The 20,000-nt window shown below is 43.5% G+C and overlaps 1 protein-coding gene across 1 annotated transcript in view; it reads right to left on the bottom strand.

The window, feature by feature from the left end:
- The window catches only part of Baz1b (bromodomain adjacent to zinc finger domain 1B), a 63,353-nt gene that overhangs the window by 25,174 nt on the left and 18,179 nt on the right, over window positions 1–20,000 (bottom strand). The window contains exons 4-7 of the mRNA XM_070033663.1: window positions 19,642–19,843; window positions 19,239–19,360; window positions 13,979–14,176; window positions 201–1,902 (exon numbers count right to left, since the gene is read on the bottom strand). Coding sequence (XP_069889764.1) covers window positions 201–1,902; window positions 13,979–14,176; window positions 19,239–19,360; window positions 19,642–19,843 — 2,224 coding nt within the window. The remainder of the gene's footprint in view (window positions 1–200; window positions 1,903–13,978; window positions 14,177–19,238; window positions 19,361–19,641; window positions 19,844–20,000) is intronic.

Raw genomic sequence — 20,000 nt, forward strand, 5'->3', positions numbered from 1 at the left:
CTAGGCTGACCCACCTACAACATACCTGTCTCCTACCTGTCTAACTCCCTAACTCATTCCTTCCTTCCTTCCTTTACAAACCTAGTCAGTGTCAGTGCCGGGTTATCACACATTTTTAAATAAGTGAACAGTAGATATCCTGTCATTATTCTAGTCCCACTGTTCTAGCGGCTGCCCTCTGTGCTGGCAGGGAGGTATACCTTTCAGCTCTCTCTCCTGGATTTCCCGCTCCTGCTTAGCTCTCAGGACAAGCAGCCTCCGACTCTTTACCGCGCTAACTATGTCTTCAGCCTCCATATCTATTTGGGGCTCTAACTTCCCGATTTCTTTTTTCCTATCAATTTTGCCCAATCCATTCTCCTCTTTTCCATTCTCTTTATTTTTGGCTTCCATTTCTTTCCGTCTCTGTTTCTCTGCTCTCTTCTTGTCATTCTCCTCTTTCAGCACAGCCAGCCGTTCCTTCCAAAGCTCGGCTGACATCTGCTGTCTGGACTCCATGTGGTCCTGCACGGAGTAGGTCATAAGGATCCGGTGGCACAACGCTGTCAAGATCTGGAGCTTCTCCTCAGATGTGAGTTCAAAAAACTCAGATGTCTCCAGCTTCTCGAGGAACTCATCCTGCACCTCATTATCCTCGAATGGGGCTGAGTCTTTGTTGTCATCGGGGTCTGAACCCTCACTCTCCTCTTGGACATCAGATCTGCGCAAGCAGAGGCGGACCAATTCGGAGACAGAATGCAGGGTGAGTGGGATTTCTGACAGCTTCATCCCCAGCTCCCCATAGTCCTCGGCAATCTCGTCCTGCAGTAAGGTCTGTAGCAGGATGACCAACACCCTGTTCAGGTATAAAAAGCCACCCTTGTCTGCGGTCAGGGCATCCATAAGGGACACTGCAGTGATGGGATACTGGGCATCTGGTAGGAGGAGCCCCGAGTAACAGCTGAGGAACTCTACCACTAGGGCCACATCCCCGAACAGGGTGTTGGGCAGCCCCTCAGGTGTGTCCACCAGGCGAAATGCTGGCAGGCTTTTGCCACTCAACTCTTGGTCCTCGTATCGCTTCTGTTTCTCCAGCTTCTCGAGCATTTCCTTCTCTCGTCGTTGTTTGGCCTTTTCCCTCAACTTTTCTTTCAGCTCCTGACGTCTCTTTTTTAAGTACTCTTTCCGCTGCTCTTCGGACATAGAAGCCCACCTCTTTTTATGTTCTAGAAGCTCATAACGCTTTTGAACGAGTGTGCGCAATTCCTCGGGGAGGCGAGCCCGGTCCTCACTGGAGAGTAGCCGTGCCGTTTTGGAGATGACACAGGACAGGGCGGTCTTCTTGTCCTCCTTGTCTTTGTTTTCTTTGTAGTAGGCAATTAGGTGGAGGGCGGCAGGAGGCAGGTGTTTATGAGGTTTGCTAGAGGACCGCGGTGCACTCCCAGAATTCCGTGGGGTTCGTGTCATTTTCTGAGTACCTTTAGCCATGTCCAATAAAGTCATCTGCTTCATTTTGGTTTTAGGGGTTTTCAGCCCCTTTTTGGGAGATTTGGAATTCACTGTAGACTTCTGTCCATTCAGGATGCCTTTGTTTCTGCCCTTGGCCTTCAAAGGCTTGTCACCGGCTTTGCCTGGCTTCCTGGAGGAAGGGCCTTTCTTAGGAATGTGGAAGTTGGTGTGGAGCTTGCTGGGGGACATCATCTTCATAACCTCTTCCAGATGTTCTTCGGGAGACTTGGCATTCTTGGAGTTCTTCACTTTGAGAGGGGAGCCATTCAATGACTTCTTCAAGTGCACATGACACCATAACTTAGGATTTAGTGGTGAGCTCAGAGAAGAACTGTCTGTCTTCGATTTCTTTGAGGGTTTCCTGTCTGGGGATCCAGTATTCTTCCTCTTAGTAGAAGGATTGAGAGTCATGTACTAGAATTTAAGAACAGGAATAAAATTACTTTGAAAAACTTATTTTAAGAAGCAATGTTTAAGAATCTGAAAGGTCCTCCCCAGCTATTCAGGTAAAGCTATAGCTCCATTGCTCTTCATAGGCAAGATGCCCTTAAAAAAACAAAGACAACTGCTAACTGGTGTTTGTGCCAGGTGGATGCAAAATTCTCTTGATACCAAGACTTTAGAACTGTCTCTTCAAGAGGTGGGAGGATAACTCAGTGGAAGATGGCTTGCTAGCAAGTGTCACAAACCGATTCCAATCCCTTAGCAACAGCAGGTAGAAGGGGTGGATAAAAAAAAAGAAACCTCTCAAAACAGAACTGGATTTTTATGTTTTTGTTCTCAATTCAGGGATCTTGGTAGAAATGCAAATATCTGACGCAACTCAAATACATGTTATTTTAAGTATATGAACAACAGACACTTCTCAAAGGTAAGGAAACCTCTTGACCATAGTCTGCTGGTTTCTCAAACTCCTCTTGTCCTCTCCCCATAACTCAAGAACTGACTTAGGTAGGTGTGGTGGTTTATGACTGCAATCTCAGCATTAGGGAGGCTAGAAGTTGGGGGAGGAGGGGGAAGAAGGGAGGGGAAGAGAGGGAGAGGGAGAGGGAAGGGGACAGGGATGGGGACACAAGTTTGAGGCCAACCTGGGCTACTGTTTTTTTTTGTTTGTTTTTGTCGGTCGCTGGGTTTGAACTCTGGGCTTGGGCACTGTCCCCTGCGTTCTTCAGTTCAAGGCAAGCACTCTAATTGAGTCACAGCACCCCTTTGGGTTTTCTAGTGGTTTATTGGAGATAAGAGTCTTACAGAGTTTCTTGCCTGAGTTGGCTTTGAACTGTGATCCTTAGATCTCAGCCTCCTGAGTAGCTAGGATTATAGGTGTGAGCTACCGGCGCCTAGCTGGGCTACTGTTTTTTATAAACATATTAACTATGCATTCTTCAAAATTTTCGATAATCTCATACAGTTGTGTCTTTGAACATCCCCCCATACTCCTTCAGTCATTTATCATGACATATTTTCACCAGTCACCTTCATGTTCTTTTCCCATTTTTAAGCAATGAGGGACTCACTATGTGGCTTCAAGCTCATGGGCTCAGGAAATTCTCCCTATTCAGCCTCCTAAGTAGCTAGAACTACAGGTATGTACTGCCATGAATGGCTTTTGACGTTCTTTACACAAATTAAATTTTCATCAATTATTGTAATAGCCTCTCACCTAACCTACATGGTCCCCTGTCTCTTGTTTTACCGTATTTAGGACATTATAAGCATGCACATGTTCAACTTAAACACAGTTGGAATATAGTAAACCTGTTGCCAGGCACCTCTCCAAGGACTCCTACCCACTACCCAACCCTTCTCCTCAGTCTGCTCTCCTCCATGCACCTCTTCACCCAGTTCCCTAACTCCCACTCTGCGTCATACCACCTTCAACCAAAGAATAAATTACTAGGCTACATCTCACTCCACTTGTCATGATGGCACCAATTCTCTTAAATATATATGTAGAAACAGAGAATCTATACTGGCTGAGTGCAGGGATCTGTAATTAAAGCTGAAATAAAATTTCAGCCTTAAACTAAATGAGGTAATAAAAAAAATGCAGATCATTTCAGGGGGAAAAAAAACTGTAAGAAAGAAGAGAATGACCAGATTACTTCTAGAATACTTAACTATTAACCAAAAGGAGTTATGTATTTAGTCAGTACTCCAAAACTTCAAATACTTGAGTGAACAGGGTTTCAGAAAAGCAAGAAATAAAGCTGGGTGCCAGTGGCTCACATCTGTAATCCTAGCTACTTAGGGGGCTGAAATCTGAGGATTGTGGTTCAAAGCCATCCGGGCAGAAAAGTCTGTGAAACTTTTATGCTCAATTAACCACTAGAACACCACAGCTGTGGCTCAAAGTGGTAGAGCACTAGCCTTGAGCAAAAGAGCTTAGGGACAGTGCCTAGGCCCTGAGTTCAAGCCCCACAACTGATGGATGAATGGAAGGAAGGAAGGAAAGAGAAGGGGGGGAGGGTGGGAAGGAGGGAAGGAAGGAGGATGGGATATAGACAAATAGTCTGGAAGCTTGGCATTTTGGCAAACAAATGCTACCCCTACTAGTCAGGAAGCAGCAGTCAAGAAGATCATGGCTCAAGACAAAAAGGTCAAACTAGTGCCAGTGGCTCATGCCTATAATCCTAGCTATTTAGGAGGCTGAGAATCACAGTTCAAAACCAGTCAGAACAGGAAAGTCCGTGAGACTCTTATCTCTAATTAACCACCAGAAAACCAGAAGTGGTGCTGTAGCTCAAGTGGTAGAGTGCTTGCTTTGAGCTGAAGAGCTGAGGGACAGTGCCCAGGCCCAGAGTTCAAGCTGATTAAAAAAAAAAAAAAAAGACAAAAAGGTCAGTGAGACTCCAACTCAACCAACAAAGTGTATAGGCAACTTGTATTCCCAGCTATGCAAGAGCCATAGGTAGGAAGATCTTAATCTGAGGCCAGTGGTAGGCAAAAAGTACAGTACTCTATCCAAAAAATAAGGAAAGCAAGAAAAAAGAAAGCATGTGGCTCAAGTGGTAGAGACCCTACCTACTAAGCATTAGGCCCGAGTTCAAACCTCAGTACTTCAGAAAAAGAAAAAGCGCTCTGGAAGAAATGGGCAGTACAAACTAGTATAACGATGAGACTACAGGCAAGGAAGCAGACTGTATGTTATGAGACTATGAACCCTAAAAACAAACAAACAAACAACAACAACAACAAAAACACTACCAGGAAGAGCTAACACAAAGTAAATACAGGATACGTATGTGTGGGTTAGGAGGACTAAGATGTAGTAGTGCCATTAATAAATTCCTTCATCCATTATGAAGAAATGATAGAAGCTGTGATGGATAGCTGTCCTACAAAGCCAATTAAGACTTAGAGTAGAGGGGCTGGGAAGGTGGCTCAGTGGTAGAGCACTTGTCTTGCATGCCAGAGGCCCTGGGTTCGATTCCTCAGCACCACATAAGCAAAAAGAAAAAAGCCGGAAGTGGCGCTGTGGCTCAAGTGGTAGAGCGCTAGCCTTGAGCTGAAGAGCTGAGGGACAGCGCCAAGGCCCAGAGTTCAGGCCCCATGACCGGACCCCCCCCCAAAAAAACAAACAAGACTTAGAGTAGAATTATCAGAGATGATGGAGTAGCAATCTCATTGGCACTAGTCAGCTACATGTAACAAATCCCTCTTCCAGCCCAGTTCTCAAACTTTAAAGGACAATCTGCCTCCAAGAATTACAGTCAAGGGCTGGAAAGGTGGCTTACTTAGTGGTAGAGTGCTTGCCTTGCATGCATAAGGCCCTGGGTTTGATTCCTCAGCACCACATGAGCAGAAAAAGCTGGAAGTAGCACTGTGGCTCAAGTTGAAGAGCGCTAGCCTTGAGCTGAAGAGCTCAGGGACAGCACCCAGGCCCAGAGTTCAGGCCACATGACCGCAAAAAAAAAAAAAAAAAAAAAAAAGAATTACAGTCAATGGCTGGGAATGTGGCTTAGTGGTAGAGTGCTTACCTAACTAAGCATACATGAGGCCCTGAATTCGATCCTCAGTACTATACAAACAAAAAATTATAATAAATTATTTTAAAAATTACAGTCAAGCTGAGCACTAGTGACTCATGCCTATAATCCTAACTACTCAGGAGGCTGAGATCTAAGAATCAATCGAAGCCAGCCTGGGCAGAAAAGACCATGAGACTCTTTATCTCCAATTAACCACTAGAAAACCAAAAGTGGTGCTGTGGCTCCAAGTAGTAGAGCACTAGCCCTGAGCAAAAGTGGTCAAAGACAGCCCCATAAGGGGTGGGGGGGCGGGAGAGGGAGGAAGAGGGAGATGGAGAGGGAGGGAGAGGGAGAGAAGGGGAGAGGAGAGAGGGAGAAAGTGAGAGGAGAGAGGGATGGAGGGAGAGAAAAAGAGAGAAAGAATATTACAGTCAAGCCAGGTGCTGGTGGCTCACTCCTGTAATCTAAGCTGTTCAGGAGGCTGAGATCTGATCATAGTTCAGCCAATTCTGTGACTCCTGCCTCCAATTACCACCCTTCCCCACCCCCCAAAAAAGAGCTGTGGCTCCAGTACTAGCTTTGAGCACACAAAAGCTCAACAATAGCACCAGACCCAGAGTTCAAGCCCCACAACCGGACCCCCCCCCAAAAAAAAATACTAAGCAAAGAAAGGTAACTTATTTAAGATTCCACTCTCGCTGGGACCTGGTGGCTCATGCCTATAATTTTAGCTACTTTGGAGGCTGAGATCTGAGGATCACATTCAATCCTAGCCCAGGCAAAAAAGTCCATGAGACTCTTATCTCCAATAAACTACCAAAGAAAGTACTGGAAAGTGGAGCTGTGGCTCAAGTGGTAGAATGCTAGCTTTGAGTGAAAAACGCTCAGGGACAGTGCCACACACACACCCTCACTTTCCTCATGGACAACATACTATCCTAGAAGTCATGAAGGCAAGCCGTCAGTACTCGGAGAACTAAAAACAGAAAGCTAACCATCCTCTTCCACTAGCTTTGGAAATCTTCATGGTAGAGACATACAAATTGATCCTTCTAATGTTCAGAACAGAAGTTTATTCTAAAATACAATTTATCAGGAAACTAATGTGAGGCTGTTTGATTTTTACTATTTTATATAGGTATCTTTTGATAGGGTCCAATATAACTGGAGTATTTCTTAATTACTTATTCTATTTCTCCTTTAAACAACTCAACTTTAGAGTAAGTTTCTTTAAAACTTCTTCACATAGAAGCCCACTAATAATAAAGAAATCACTAAAGTGGTTGGGAAAGCCACGGGAGGGCTCTGTCACTCATCTTCATTGCTAAGGTGTTTGTCTGCCATTAAGTTTTCTGAAAAATGAAAGAAATGAACTCACCCAACCCCCTCCCAATAGGCCGGCTCCCGGCGTGAGCAGTCCTTCAGTACCTGGTCATCTCAGCATGGAGCATGCTGGGTAGTCACAGCCAAATGGGAGCCGGCATGGCTGGACTCAGGGGGATCTGAAAAAGTATAAAACCACTTATGTGCTAAGGGTCTCCCTACCTCCCACTCAGCACAATATATCTACTGGTCTAGTAGACAGGCAAAGAGAAGAAATGAGTGGATACCCACACATTAGCAGTATTCAAACTTCAGGGCAGAGGCCTTTCCTAATTGCCATATAGGAAAAAAGTGTTTACAAATGTCTCAGTCAGTAACACAAAGGCTGAAAGAAAAACAGTATACACAATTCTACATTTGTTCCTGTCACCTGGACAGACCAGCACCACCACAAACACATCATGTTTCTTGATAAAAATACAATTAAAAAAATGAAAGAACAATGTGTAGCAGCTCAATCAGATGCTGAACTTAGTAATAAGCAGTCTAATCTAGGCAGTAAAACCCTAACTTAAACAGCCTTGGCTAGCTACATCTTGATCCTGACACATGTCATCCGCTTAACGCAGCAAGTTAGGAGGTTGAGAGTAATGTTCATACAGTGAATTTTTTGCAATTTCTGTATGAGTTCATTAAATCTGTTCCTATAAAGTATTTTTTAAGTCTTTTGAAAACAATGTAATTTACTTTATTTTTTTATTTTGGGGGGGTTGGTTATAGAGCTTGAACTCAGAGCCTGGGTTGCTGTCCTTGAGCTCTTTTGCTCAAGGCTAGCACTCTACCACTTGAGCCACAGAGCCACTTCCAGTTTTAAGTAGTTAATTGGAGATAAGAGTCTCAGGGGAACTTTTCTGCCCTAGTTGACTTCAAACCTGATCCTCAGCTCTCAGCCTCCCAAATAGCCAGGATTACAGACATTAGCCACCAACTTCTGGCTTATAGTTTACTTTTTTTTTTTTTTTTTTGTCAGTCGTGGGGCTTGAACTCTGGGCTTGGGCGCTGATCTTGTGCTCTTCAGCTCAAGGAGAGCATTCTACCGCTTGAGCCACAGCACCACTTCCGGTTTTCTAGCGGTTTATTGGAGATAAGAGTCTCACGAACTTTCCTGACCGGGCTGGCTTTGAACTGCGATCCTCAGATCTCAGCCTCCTCAGTAGCTAGGATTACAGGCGTGAGCCACCAGCGCCCAGCTTTATAGTTTACTTTTTAAAGTACTTCTGCCCGGGCTGGGAAGGTAGCTCAGCGGTAGAGTGCATGCCTTGCAAGCATGAGGCAAAAAAAAAAAAAAAAGGACTTCTGCTCTAAGAAGGTTTGGGAAATAGAGAAAGCCTGCTTAAGCAAGCACCAAACTTTTTTTTTTGGGGGGGGGGGGGAGGGGGGGGGGGTGTTCCGGTCATGGAGCCTGAACTCTGGGCCTGGGCGCTGTCCCTCAGCTCTTCAGCTCAAGGCTAGCGCTCTACCACTTGAGCCACAGTACCACTTCCGGGTTTTCTTTTTTGCTTATGTGGTGCTGAGGAATCGAACTCAGGGCCTCAGGCATGCAAGGCCAGAGCTCTATCACTAAGCCACCTTCCCAGCCCCGCACCAAACTTATTTAAATTTAAATACTGGGCTGTAAACATTTACTTCATGAAGATGAATAAAAATGATTATTTAAATGTGTATTCCTCCTAGTAAGACAAAATTATAATTCCATCCTATAGTTGAATGTGATCTCTGAGAGTAGGTCTGTCCTATGATGGTTCTACCAGACAGCCACAGCCTGGGTGCCAGCAGGAGAACATAAGCCCAGTCAAAGCACAGTCTGAAACACTGTGGCCCAACTGACATTTTCCTCTACAAATTTAACAGTTATACTCATTATATGCAATGTGCTATGGAAACTCACAAGACAGAGTAAGACAGTTCTGTTTAGAAAGGGCTAACAAGACCCACAAACACACCACCACCACCCTGGGCCCTAAGCAGGTCAGACTCAAAACTCTTGCATACTGAGGGAATGTTCTACTCTCACTTCAGCTCCATCACCATCAGTCTTTCCCTAGAGCTGCTGCTTCCTCCTGCCAGCCTCCCCTGTTTCTCAGTGATTGTTTTCTGCAACCTGGAGGAAGCCAGCAACAAGTGGCCAGGCCTGTAGGGGGGGGGGGGGGTTTAACAGCAATGTCATTTATATTGCTACTTTAAAATTCCTTCTACATGAGTCAAGAATCCAAAGCAGGGCTGGGAAGGTGGCTCAATGGTACAGTGCTTGCCTTGCATGCATGAGGCCCTGGGTTAGATTCCTCAGCACCACATAAGCAAAAAGAAAAAAGCCGGAAGTTGCGCTGTGGCTCAAGTGGTAGAGCGCTAGCCTTGAGGTGAAGAGCTGAGGGACAGCACCCAGGCCGAGTTCAGGCCCCATGACTGGACCACCCCCCCCCCCAAAAAAAGAATCCAAAGCACTGATCTCTATGTAGTCTTTAAGAAAACGGATTATATAGAAAGGAAGAACAGCAGGAGAGAGTCTGTAGTGTCAAGCAATACTGGAAATAAGTAACTGTGCCTGGCTCTAGAGACTGCAGTGTTATCGGCCTCAGTATCCAGGACTCTCTGCCTATGTCCAGTCTCCAGCAAGTTCGTTTTGCCATCGAGTTTACACCAAAATTTTATGAACTCATAACTCAAGCCCTCCTTAAAATGTTTTAAACTTTTAAGAGTAGACAATTTCTTCACAAATTGCCTTTCAAGATGTAAGAAATTACAATTTTTATATAGGTCACCTTCTTTGTCCTTTTAAGACCAAAAAATCTTTCACTGATAAATTAATGCTCTTTCATGTGATTCACATACTTGAATCAATAAAATATATCTCAAAAAGAGCCAGAAGTTGTGCTGTACTCAAGTGGTAGAGTGCTATTCTTAAGCACAAAGGGGCTCAGGGACAGTGCCTAGGCCCTGAGTTCAAGCCCCAGGACCAGTATGTGTAAAGCCCCTTAGAGATGAATGTATATACAAGAATAAGCATTCTGCTGAAAACCATATCCTTTATGGCAATGCAATAATCCTGCACTCAAAATTTCCCCTCATGAAATAAACATATTCAAGCAAAATTTAAGTTTACTATATAGGGCTGGGAAGGTGGCTCAGTGGTAGAGCGCTTGCCTTGCAAGCATGAGGCCCTGGGTTTGATTCCTCAGCACCACATAAGCAAAAAGAAAAAAAGCCGGAAGTGGCGCTGTGGCTCAAGTGGTAGAGTGCTAGCCTTGAGCTGAAGAGCTGAGGAACAGCGCCCAGGCTCAGAGTTCAGGCCCCACTACCGGACCCCCCCCCCCCCAAAAAAAAGTTTACTATATAATAGTCAAACTTCATAGTTCCATGGAAAATTTAGTCTCAATCTTTAAAAGGTCAACTTATTTTTTTCTTGTTGTTGGCTGTGGAGTTTGAACTCAGGCCCTAGACACTATTCCTGAACTTTTTTGCTCAATCCAGTTCTCTAACATTTTGAGCCACAGCATCACTTCTGGTTTTCTGGTGGTTAATGGGAGATAAGAGTCTCAGGGACTTTCCTGCCCTGGCGTGGCTTCAAACTGAGATTCTCAGATCCCAGCCTCCTGACTAACTAGGATCACAGGCATGAGTCTACTGGTGCCCCACCTAAGCCAAGTAAGTTTTAATTTCCTATTTTTAAGTAAATAATACAAATTTAAAGGGCATGATGGACAATAATGTTTCACTTTACTGGTATGGTTAGAAAAGCTGTGAAATGCCAAACTATGACTAGAGTTTTACCAATGCTCTAAAGAAACAGCATTAGTTTCCAATATACTTCAGTTATCATAATCAACCTAAGACAAAACTAAGACAACCTAAGACAGTTTAGTTATATAGTTATGACTAAGGTGTCCTTTTTTCATAATTAACAGTGGACCACTGAGGATGTGAAGAATGGTGGTAAGTTCAAAACCAGTCTGCATACCCCATCTCAAAAAAAACAAAAAGAGGGGCTGGGAAGGTGGCTCAGTGGTAGAGCACTTGCCTTGCATGCCTGAGGCCCTGGTTCGATTCCTCAGCACCACATAAGCAGAAAAAAAAAAAAAAAAGATGTTCAGACATAGAGTACTGGCCTAACATGGACAAGACCCTGGGTTCAATACCTAAGCACCTCAAAAAAACAAAAGCGAAACAAAACTGTAGTCATGGCATGGTGGCTTATTCATATCAAGGAACTGTAAGTCCAAGCCAGCAAGAACCTTTCTGAAAGGGGGGGAAAATCCTAGATGTTTTATCTCTTGTCACTTTTTTTTGTCACTTGCAATCTTGAACTCTGGGCCTGGGCTCTGTCCCTCAGCTCTTCAGCTCAAGGCTAGCACTCTACCACTTAAGCCACAGTGCCACTTCCAGTTTTCTGGTGGTTTACTGGAGATAAAGAGTCTCACAAGCCAGGCACCAGTGGCTCACGCCTGTAATCCTAGCTACTCAGGAGGCTGAGATCTGAGGATCATGGTTCAAAGCCAGCCCGGGCAGGAAATTCTGTGAAACTCTTATCTCCAATAGAATATCAAAAAAGCGGAAGTGGCACTGTGGCTCAAGTGGTAGAGCACTAGCCTTGAGCTGAAGAGCTGAGGAACAGTGCTCAGGCCCAGAGTTCAAGTCCCACGACTTGACCAAAAAATAAAAAAATAAAAATAAATAAAAATAAAAATAATCAGGGGCTTGGCATGGTGTCTCATGGCTGTAATTCCAGTCATGAGGTGGCTGAGACAGAATAATTGAGTGTTCAAGGCCAGCCTGAGCTATATAGCAAAAATCTGTCTAAAAAAATGTTTGGCTTAAAATCCAATTTGGGGGCTGCAAAGATGGCTCAGTGGTAGAGTGCTTGCCTTGCATGCATGAGGCCCTGGGTTCAATTCCTCAGCACTACATAAGCAGGAGAAGCTGGAAGTGGCGCTGTGGTTCAAGTGGTAGGGTGCTAGCCTTGAGCCAAAGAGCTGAGGGACAGAGCCCAGGCCCAGAGTTCAGGCCCCACGACTGACAAAAAAAGTGTCTCACAGACTTTCTTGCCCGGGCTGGCTTTGAACCGTGATCCTCAGATCTCAGCCTCCTGAGTAGCTAGGATTATAGGTGTGAGCCACCAGCACCCGGCTTCTCTTATAACATTTTTAGTTTGGTTCTAATTAGAGTAGACCTTAGATTCTCCTTTGTAAATATGTTTAGTATACTTGCAATACAACTTCATTAAAATGTTCTAGAGATCCTATCACATAAAGTAATAGACATTCCAGGTTTTTATCAAAGTGGCCAATGTATTTGATCATTTTACTTGACACACAAAGCCAGTTTTTATTCAGCCAGTTGTGGTGGCACACATCTGTAAATCCGAGCACCCAGGACTCTGAAGTCAGGGCTGGAAGTGTAACTTAAGAGGTCTAGTCTCTTATTTGAGTCAAGCAGAAAAGGTCAGATAAGTTGATATTAGGGAAATGAACCCTAAGGTATGTATTCAAATGTTTTTTTCTTTCATGCGATTGTTTCTAACACATTTATAAGATTATTTCTTTGTTGCTTTGTATGTCCCTCCCCCACGGTATAACCCCAGCTTTCACTGTATTTGATGTGGGTATAATTTGGGGAGGGGAAGTGAAAAAACAAATTGTTTAAATAGGGATACAGGTGGACCCATTGCAACAATGAGATGTACAAGTCGTTATGTCGAAAAATGAACTTTACAACTTTGGTGGTGGGGGGAGGAAGATTGGGCGGGGAGGTGGGGAGAGGATGGGAAGGGATGGGAGGGGAAACAAAGGAGAGGCTACAATGTTTGATAAGAAATGTACTCATTTTCTTGCCCATGTAATTGTAACCCCTCTGTACAGCATTTTCACAATAAAAAAAAATATATATATATATACACACCTAAAAAAAAAAAAAAGAGGTCTAGTATACACAAGACTGAGGGTTCAATCTCTAGCATGGGTGAGTTCAAAGCCAGCCTGGGCTACATAGCAATACTCTATCTAAGAAAATAAAAACTACTTAGGCACTGGTTAGGCACTGGTGCTTCACTCCTGTAATCCTACTCAGGAGGATGAGATCTGAGAATTGTGGCTCAATGACTGCCCAGGCAAGAAAGTCCATGAGACTCTTATTTCTAGTAACCTCCAGAAAACCATAAGGGGAGCTATGGCTCAAAGTAATAGAGCACTAGCCCTGAGTACAAAAGCTGGGCTCAGGTAACTCATGCCTATAATCCTAGCTACTCAGGAGGCTGAGATCTAAAGATTCCAGTTCAAACCCAGCTGGGGCACGAAAGTCTATGGGACTTTGCCTCCAGTTAATCATTAAAAAGCCAGAAGTGAAACTGTAGCTTAAAAGGAAGAGTACTAGCCTTGAGCACAAAAGCAAAGCGACATCACCCAAGCTGGGGGAAAGGGGAGAAATCTAGTAAGATAAATAAAATACAATAATAAAATAATAAAAGAGAACAAATTTATAAAAAAGAATCCAAGGCAAAACAAGCACAGGTATATACTTTTCCCTTTCCAACTATGCAAACAGAGGGCTAAATCATGGCTCAATGGTAGAGCACCTGCCCAGCAAGCATGAGGCCCTCAGTTCAAATTTCAGTTAATCAAACCAATTATACTAGTAAGAAATTAAATCAAACTAAGTGAACTATATAAGAACTGTGGCCTCTTTTTTTTTTTTTGTCGGTCGTGGGGCTTGAACCCTGGGCCTGGGCGCTGTCCTTCAGCTCTTCAGCTCAAGGCGAGTGCTCTACCACTTGAGCTACAGTGCCACTTCCGGTTTTCTGGTGGTTAATTGGAGATAGGAGTCTCACGGTCTCTCCTGCCCGGGCTGGCTTTGAACCGCGATCCTCAGATCTCAGCCTCCTGAGTAGCTAGGATTACAGGCGTGAGCCACCAGCGCCCAGCTGGCCTCTCTTTTTGACTCTGTATCACAGCCTAGTATAAAAAGAGTATTATTTCAAAAAAAAAGAGTATTATTTAATATTTAGAATATATTTCATATATAAAAACCTATTTGGAAACCTTAATTATAAAAATCTGCTATGAATCCAACCCTGTTGGAAGGCACTAGAAAAAATAAACTTATCTAACAGTGCTTTCATCCAGCTGTCCAAAAATTAATAGTGACCTTACCTTATATGGATCAAGTAAAAAGTCACTGAACTTGCTAGGCAGAGAGTATTTCTTCACCAATTCATCTTCTACCACCCAAGGTGCATTTTCTCCAGTGCCAGCCCGCAAGGCGTTGTGCCGTATAAAATACCGGACTATCTCCTTATTTGGTGGGCGCTCTGTACGAATCAAGCTGTCTGCTGGCACGTTGCTAATGATCTAGGTGAACAAATACAAAAAACTCACCACTGAGGTAGGAAGCAATTAGCCCATGCAAACAAATATGTCCTACCCAGAAAAATCACAATTCCATCGAGTTATAAACTGGATAGAAAAAAAGCAGAATAATTTCCAGCTATAGAATAATGTCAATTAAAAAATACCTCTAATCCTAAAAATAAGCATATTTGGATGAGCAATTCTAGTTATGAATTTATCTGGGAGTAAATAGACAAAGTCACCATCAAATGCTTTTTTTCTGGTGGTACTATGGTTCAAATGCAGGTCCTTGAGCTGGCTAGACAGGTGCTCTATCACTTGAACTATATCCCCAGACCATCAACTACTACTAATAGCAGAGGGAGGGTTTTATTACCTAAAAGTTGACCCATAAGGGATTCATTTTAAAAATTAAAATATATACACATAATGGACACTTTCTTTTTTTTTCTTCCCCTTTTCTTTCTTTTTTTGGGTCACCCAGGCTTTAACTCTGGCCCTTGGCACTGTCCCTCAGCTCTTCAGCTCAAGACTAATACTCTACCACTTGAGACACAGTGCCACTTTTGGTTTTCTGAGTGGTTTATTGGAAATAAGAATCTCACAGACTTTCATGCCCATGCTGGCTTTGAACCATGATCCTCATATCTCAGAGTCCTAAGTAGCTAGGATTACAGGTGTGAGCCACGGGTGCCCATCACACTGTTTTTTTTTTTAGGTCATGGGGCTTGAACCCTGGGCTTGGGCTCTAGCTCAAGGTGAGCGCTCTACTGCTTGAGCCACAGCGCCACTTCCGTTTTTCTAGTGGTTAACTGGAGATCAGAGTCTCACGGACTTTTCTACCTTGGCTGGCTTTGGACAGTGATCCTCAGATCTCAGCCTCCTGAGTAGCTAGGATTAGAGGCGTGAGCCACCAGCGCCTGCCACACTTTTCTTTTTAAAAGTTTCTTGGAGCCAGGCACCAGTAGCTCACGCCTGTAATCCTGTTTACTCAGAAGGCTGAGATCTGAGGATCGGGGTTCAAAACCAGCACGGACAGTAAAGTCTGTGAGACTCTTATCTCCAATTAACCACCAGAAAACTGGAAGTGACGCTGTGGCTCAAGTGGTAGAGCGTTTGGTTGAGCTGAAAGGCACAGGACAGTGCCCAGGCCCAAGACTGACCAAAAAAACCAGTTCTTGGAATAGCACAGACTCTTCAGAATTGCTTATGGTGCTGGACTTCCCAAAGCCAAAACAATAACAAAAAGTCATTCAGGTCTGTCTCAATGAGTCAGGAGAACCAAGCTAGCACTTGATCACAGTATGGCTGAGATAATTTTTAATGTATTTTCTATTCAATACTTGTATACAAACAATGCTTACCAATAAGAAAACATGATAGGAAAACAGCATATTTTAGCTACCTGCTGAATGAGGGAAAGAAATCAATCACTGTATTTAACAATATGTAACTTCAAAGAGATCCTGACATGTTTTAGGATCACTAAGCAAAAACACAAATGCATCAGAATGGAATGAGATTTGTCAAGATTCTGAGGTGGAAAAAAGGAAAGAAGCCAAAAACTGGGTTATAATTCTCATTTACTTATTACTGAGCGCTGACAGAGACATTTCAAACTTCTTGGGTCTCAGCTGCTTCTCCCATGAAAGGGTTTTTTTATGAATAACCTATGATGCAACTGGCTCCCACATCCCAGTTCTCTACTCAATCTTTCCAACAATAAAACAAGGATTCTTGGGGCTGGGAAGGTGGCTCAGTGGTAGAGCGCTTGCCTTGAAGTGAAGAGCTGAGGGACAGCGCCCAGGCCCAGTGTTCAGGCCTCATGACCAGACCCCCCCCCCCCAAAAAAAAATTGCTTAAAAAATAAAAACCAAGCTGGGAGCTAGTGGCTCATGCCCATAATCCTAGCTACTTAGGAGGCTGAGATCTAAGGTCTCTGGTAGAAGTCCGTGAGATTCTTATCTCCAATTAACCAGCAAAAAGCCAAAAGTGGAGGTATGACTCAAGTGGTAGAGCATCAGCCTTGAGTGAAAAAGGCCAAGTGAAAATGAAAGGCTGAGTTCAAGCTCCAGTGACTGGTACAAGAGAAACAACACACACACACACACACACACACACACACACACACACACACACACACACACACACACACACACACACACACACACACACACACACACACACACACACACACACACACACACACACACACACACACACACACACACACACACACACACACACACACACACACACACACGGGGCGGGGGGGGGTAATAGTTCAGTGATAGACTGCTGGCTAAGCATGCACAGTGTCCTAGGTCTGAGCCCTACTCATAAACACAAAAATAATAGCATATACGTATAATCAAAGCACTCAAAAGATGGGGATCAGAAGAGTCTAGAGACTAAGGCCAGACTGGACTGCACAGTGAGACTCTATACCAAAAAATTATGAGCTGGGCTGTAGTTCAGTGAGCACCTGCTTAGCACGTGCATGGCTCTAGGGTTCATACTTTTTAAAAAGGGGGGGGAAAATCAATAGAATATAGCACTGTGTTATTTTAAAGATATTTACTATTAGTAGGTTATTATTGGTTATTCCCTGGTACAAGCACTAGAGGTGATTCATCATCTGAGTGTATTTACATTACAAATTGATATCAACTTTGAAAAGTTACAAAGTCTAACTACTGGGAACTTTTTGTCATTCTCAGGTACTGGAATTCGAACTCAGGGCCTCACACTTGATAGGCAAGTCATTGTGCCAGCCCCTTTCAGGTTATTTTCTTTTTTTAAAAATTTTTAGGGGGCCGGGGGTTTAGCCCAGTGGAAGGGCGCCCGCCCGGCACACGCAAGGCCCTGGGTTCGGTCCTCAGCCCTGGAAAAAACAAAAAACAGAATAAAAAATTTTTATAGCGGGGCTGGGAAGGTGGCTCAGTGGTAGAACGCTTGCCTTGCATGCCTGAGGCCCTGGGTTCGATTCCTCAGCACCACATAAACAAAAAAAGAAAAAAAGCCGAAGTGGCGCTGTGGCTCAAGTGGTAGAGCACTAGCCTTGAGCTGAAGAGCTGAAGAGCTGAGGGACAGCACCCATGCCCAGAGTTCAGGCCCCACAAAAAATTTTTTTATAGCAATTTTTTTATTGTGATTAAGTGATTGCATAAATTTCACAGTAGATAGTGATAATTAAAGTCACAAACACATTCTAACCTTATGGGGCAAATTGTCTTTATCATGGTCTATAAAGTTTATGAGTTCTGTGAGCTTTGACAATAGTTATTTTTTCTACATCGGGTGGTATGTACATTTCTTTCCTTTTGCTTAGTGTCAGCTGTTCCCTCTTTCCAGTTCATTCCCTATTTCCCATCACTGCCACTGAGTTGCTTAGTTCGTTTTGATTAATGACCAGTGCAGCTGATAGGTCCTGCTGTTGTATGTTTTTCCATTTCCCCGTTTCTGTGTCCTCCTCCTAGTTTTCTTCAGATGTGCACATATATACCATATATGTAGTCAGCAGAATGGGGTCATTTAGTAATGATTTGACCAGATGAGTGGAGGTCCTTTGTTTCTCAAGTGTTGTTTATTTTGTCGTATCTCCTTAGGTTGAGTTATTTTCTTTTTTTTTTTTTGGGTCCGGTCATGGGGTCTAAACTCTGGGCCTGGGCACTGTCCCTCAGCTCTTCAGCTTAAGGCTAGTGCTCTACCACTTGAGCCACAGCGCCACTTCTGGCTTTTTTCTTTTTGCTTATGTGGTGCAGAGGAATCGAACCCAGGACCTCATGCATGCAAGGCAAGCGCTCTACCACTGAGCCACCTTCCCAGCCCCAGGTTGAGTTATTTTCAAGACAAGGTTTTGCTTTATGCCTGAACTGTAATCCTATTTGTGCTTCCCTTTGCCACTGGGATGATAGAGGCACACCACTGGATCAAGCATTATACTTCTTCTGTAGCTAGGCATGATAGGCTCACACCATCATGTCTAGCCATTGCTTAAGATGGGGTCTTGCATGCCTTGGCCAGCATCAAACTGTGACACCCTTATTTACACCTCCCAAGTAGGACTGTAGACTTCAACCACAGCACCTGGCAAGGGAATAGATTTTTTTTTTTTGGGGGGGGGGGTTGGTCATGGGGCTGGAAATCTGGGCCTGGGCACTGTCCCTGAGCTTTTTAGCTCAGAGTGAGCACTCTATCACTTAAGCCACAGCACCAGTTCTGGTTTTTTGGTGGTTAATTGGAAATAAAAGAGTCTCATGGACTTTCCTGCCCAAGCTGGCTTTGAACTGCGATCCTCAGATCTCAGCCTCCTGAGTAGCTAGGATTACAGGCATGAGCCACCAGCACCCAGCTAAGGAAATATTTTTATTTTACAAACTGAGTTAAAATTTTCAAATGTGCTGGGCAATCGTGGCTCATGCCTGCACTAGCTAATCAGGAAGCTGAGATTTGAAGATTGCAACTCAAGGCCAGCACAGGCAGGAAATCCATGAGACTCTTCTCTCCAATTAACCACCAGAAAACAGGCAGCAAAGCTGCAGCACAAATGGCAGAGCTCTATCCTTGAGTGAAAAAGCTCAGGGACAGCACCCAGTCCGAGTTTAAGCCCCAAAACTGACCAAAAACAAAACCAAACAAACAAAAAATACAGTTCAATGTAAAATTTTTCTTTTTCTCTTTTTGTTGATGGTTCTGAGGAATTAATCAGGGCCCGTAAAATTTTCCTTATACCTGAGTAATTCCTACAAAGGAAAAGCATGCTATCTCCTAGAGAAGAAATATATAAATAATCAAAGGTCACAATTAGAAAATCACTTAGAGGAAGTGGCGCTGTAGCTCAAGTGGTAGAGCGCTTGCCTTGAGCTGAAGAGCTGAGGGACAGCGCCCAGGCCCAGAGTTCAAGTCCCACGACCGACAAAAAAAAAAAAAAAAAGAAAATCACTTAGAATTTACATTACAAATACATTTCATTCATATTTTTCTTTAGCTAATTTTTTTCAAGAAAAACCAACACTGTAACATTTTCTAACATCTAAGAGAACTGAAGTAACCAACTGACCTTATCTTCATTTTGTAGTTTCACATCATATTTGTGAGGCAAAAACTTGGGAGGAGCCCATTTCCTTTCTCCTTTTTTTAATGAAGTAGGAAGTTTTCGTGGAGACCTGCGTGCTCTGTCATCTAGCCACATCAATAGAAAATTAGTGGGGGAAAAAGAATTATTTTAATTCTATCCATTCACTCATGAAAAACCATTCCTAACACTTGACTTTGCCCCAGGTAGGGCAGGTAGGGAGAGCTAAGGCTTAATTTACTTTGTGGACATTTAAGTTGCTATCTCAATCATAATGAACAGAATCTTGAGTTGGTACTAAACTTACATGTTTAGTTGCAAAAAAGATTTCTATGCAATAAAATACCCAGGGTCTCCTCTAACTAAGGACAGTGAGCATCATACATACTGATACTCTCTCGCCTTCCTTCATCCTCTTTCACTAATGCCTCTTTCTTTGGGTGGTCCTGAGCAATTTGACTGGAATTCTCTTTGTCACTTGATGGAGAATCACAGGCACCATCCGATTTCTTCTCTGTGGCATCTTCATCAACTTTCTCCAAAGGATGAATCTTCACAATCTTCACCTTGAGCATTTTCTCCTTTCCAATCTATATAGGTATCAAGCGGAAATCAGAGATAGCTAGTAAATAAAAAAATGGAAGCTTAAATCTAATGTTGAGAATATGTGATTCAATACACATTCCTCCTCACCTAATAAATATCCACTGAAACACTAATATCGTTAGTCGTAAGGAACTTTCTCAG

Source organism: Dipodomys merriami, unplaced genomic scaffold, assembly GCF_024711535.1.
Source record: "Dipodomys merriami isolate MVZ:Mamm:240054 unplaced genomic scaffold, mDipMer1.0.p SCAF_22, whole genome shotgun sequence".
NCBI lineage: Eukaryota > Metazoa > Chordata > Mammalia > Rodentia > Heteromyidae > Dipodomys > Dipodomys merriami.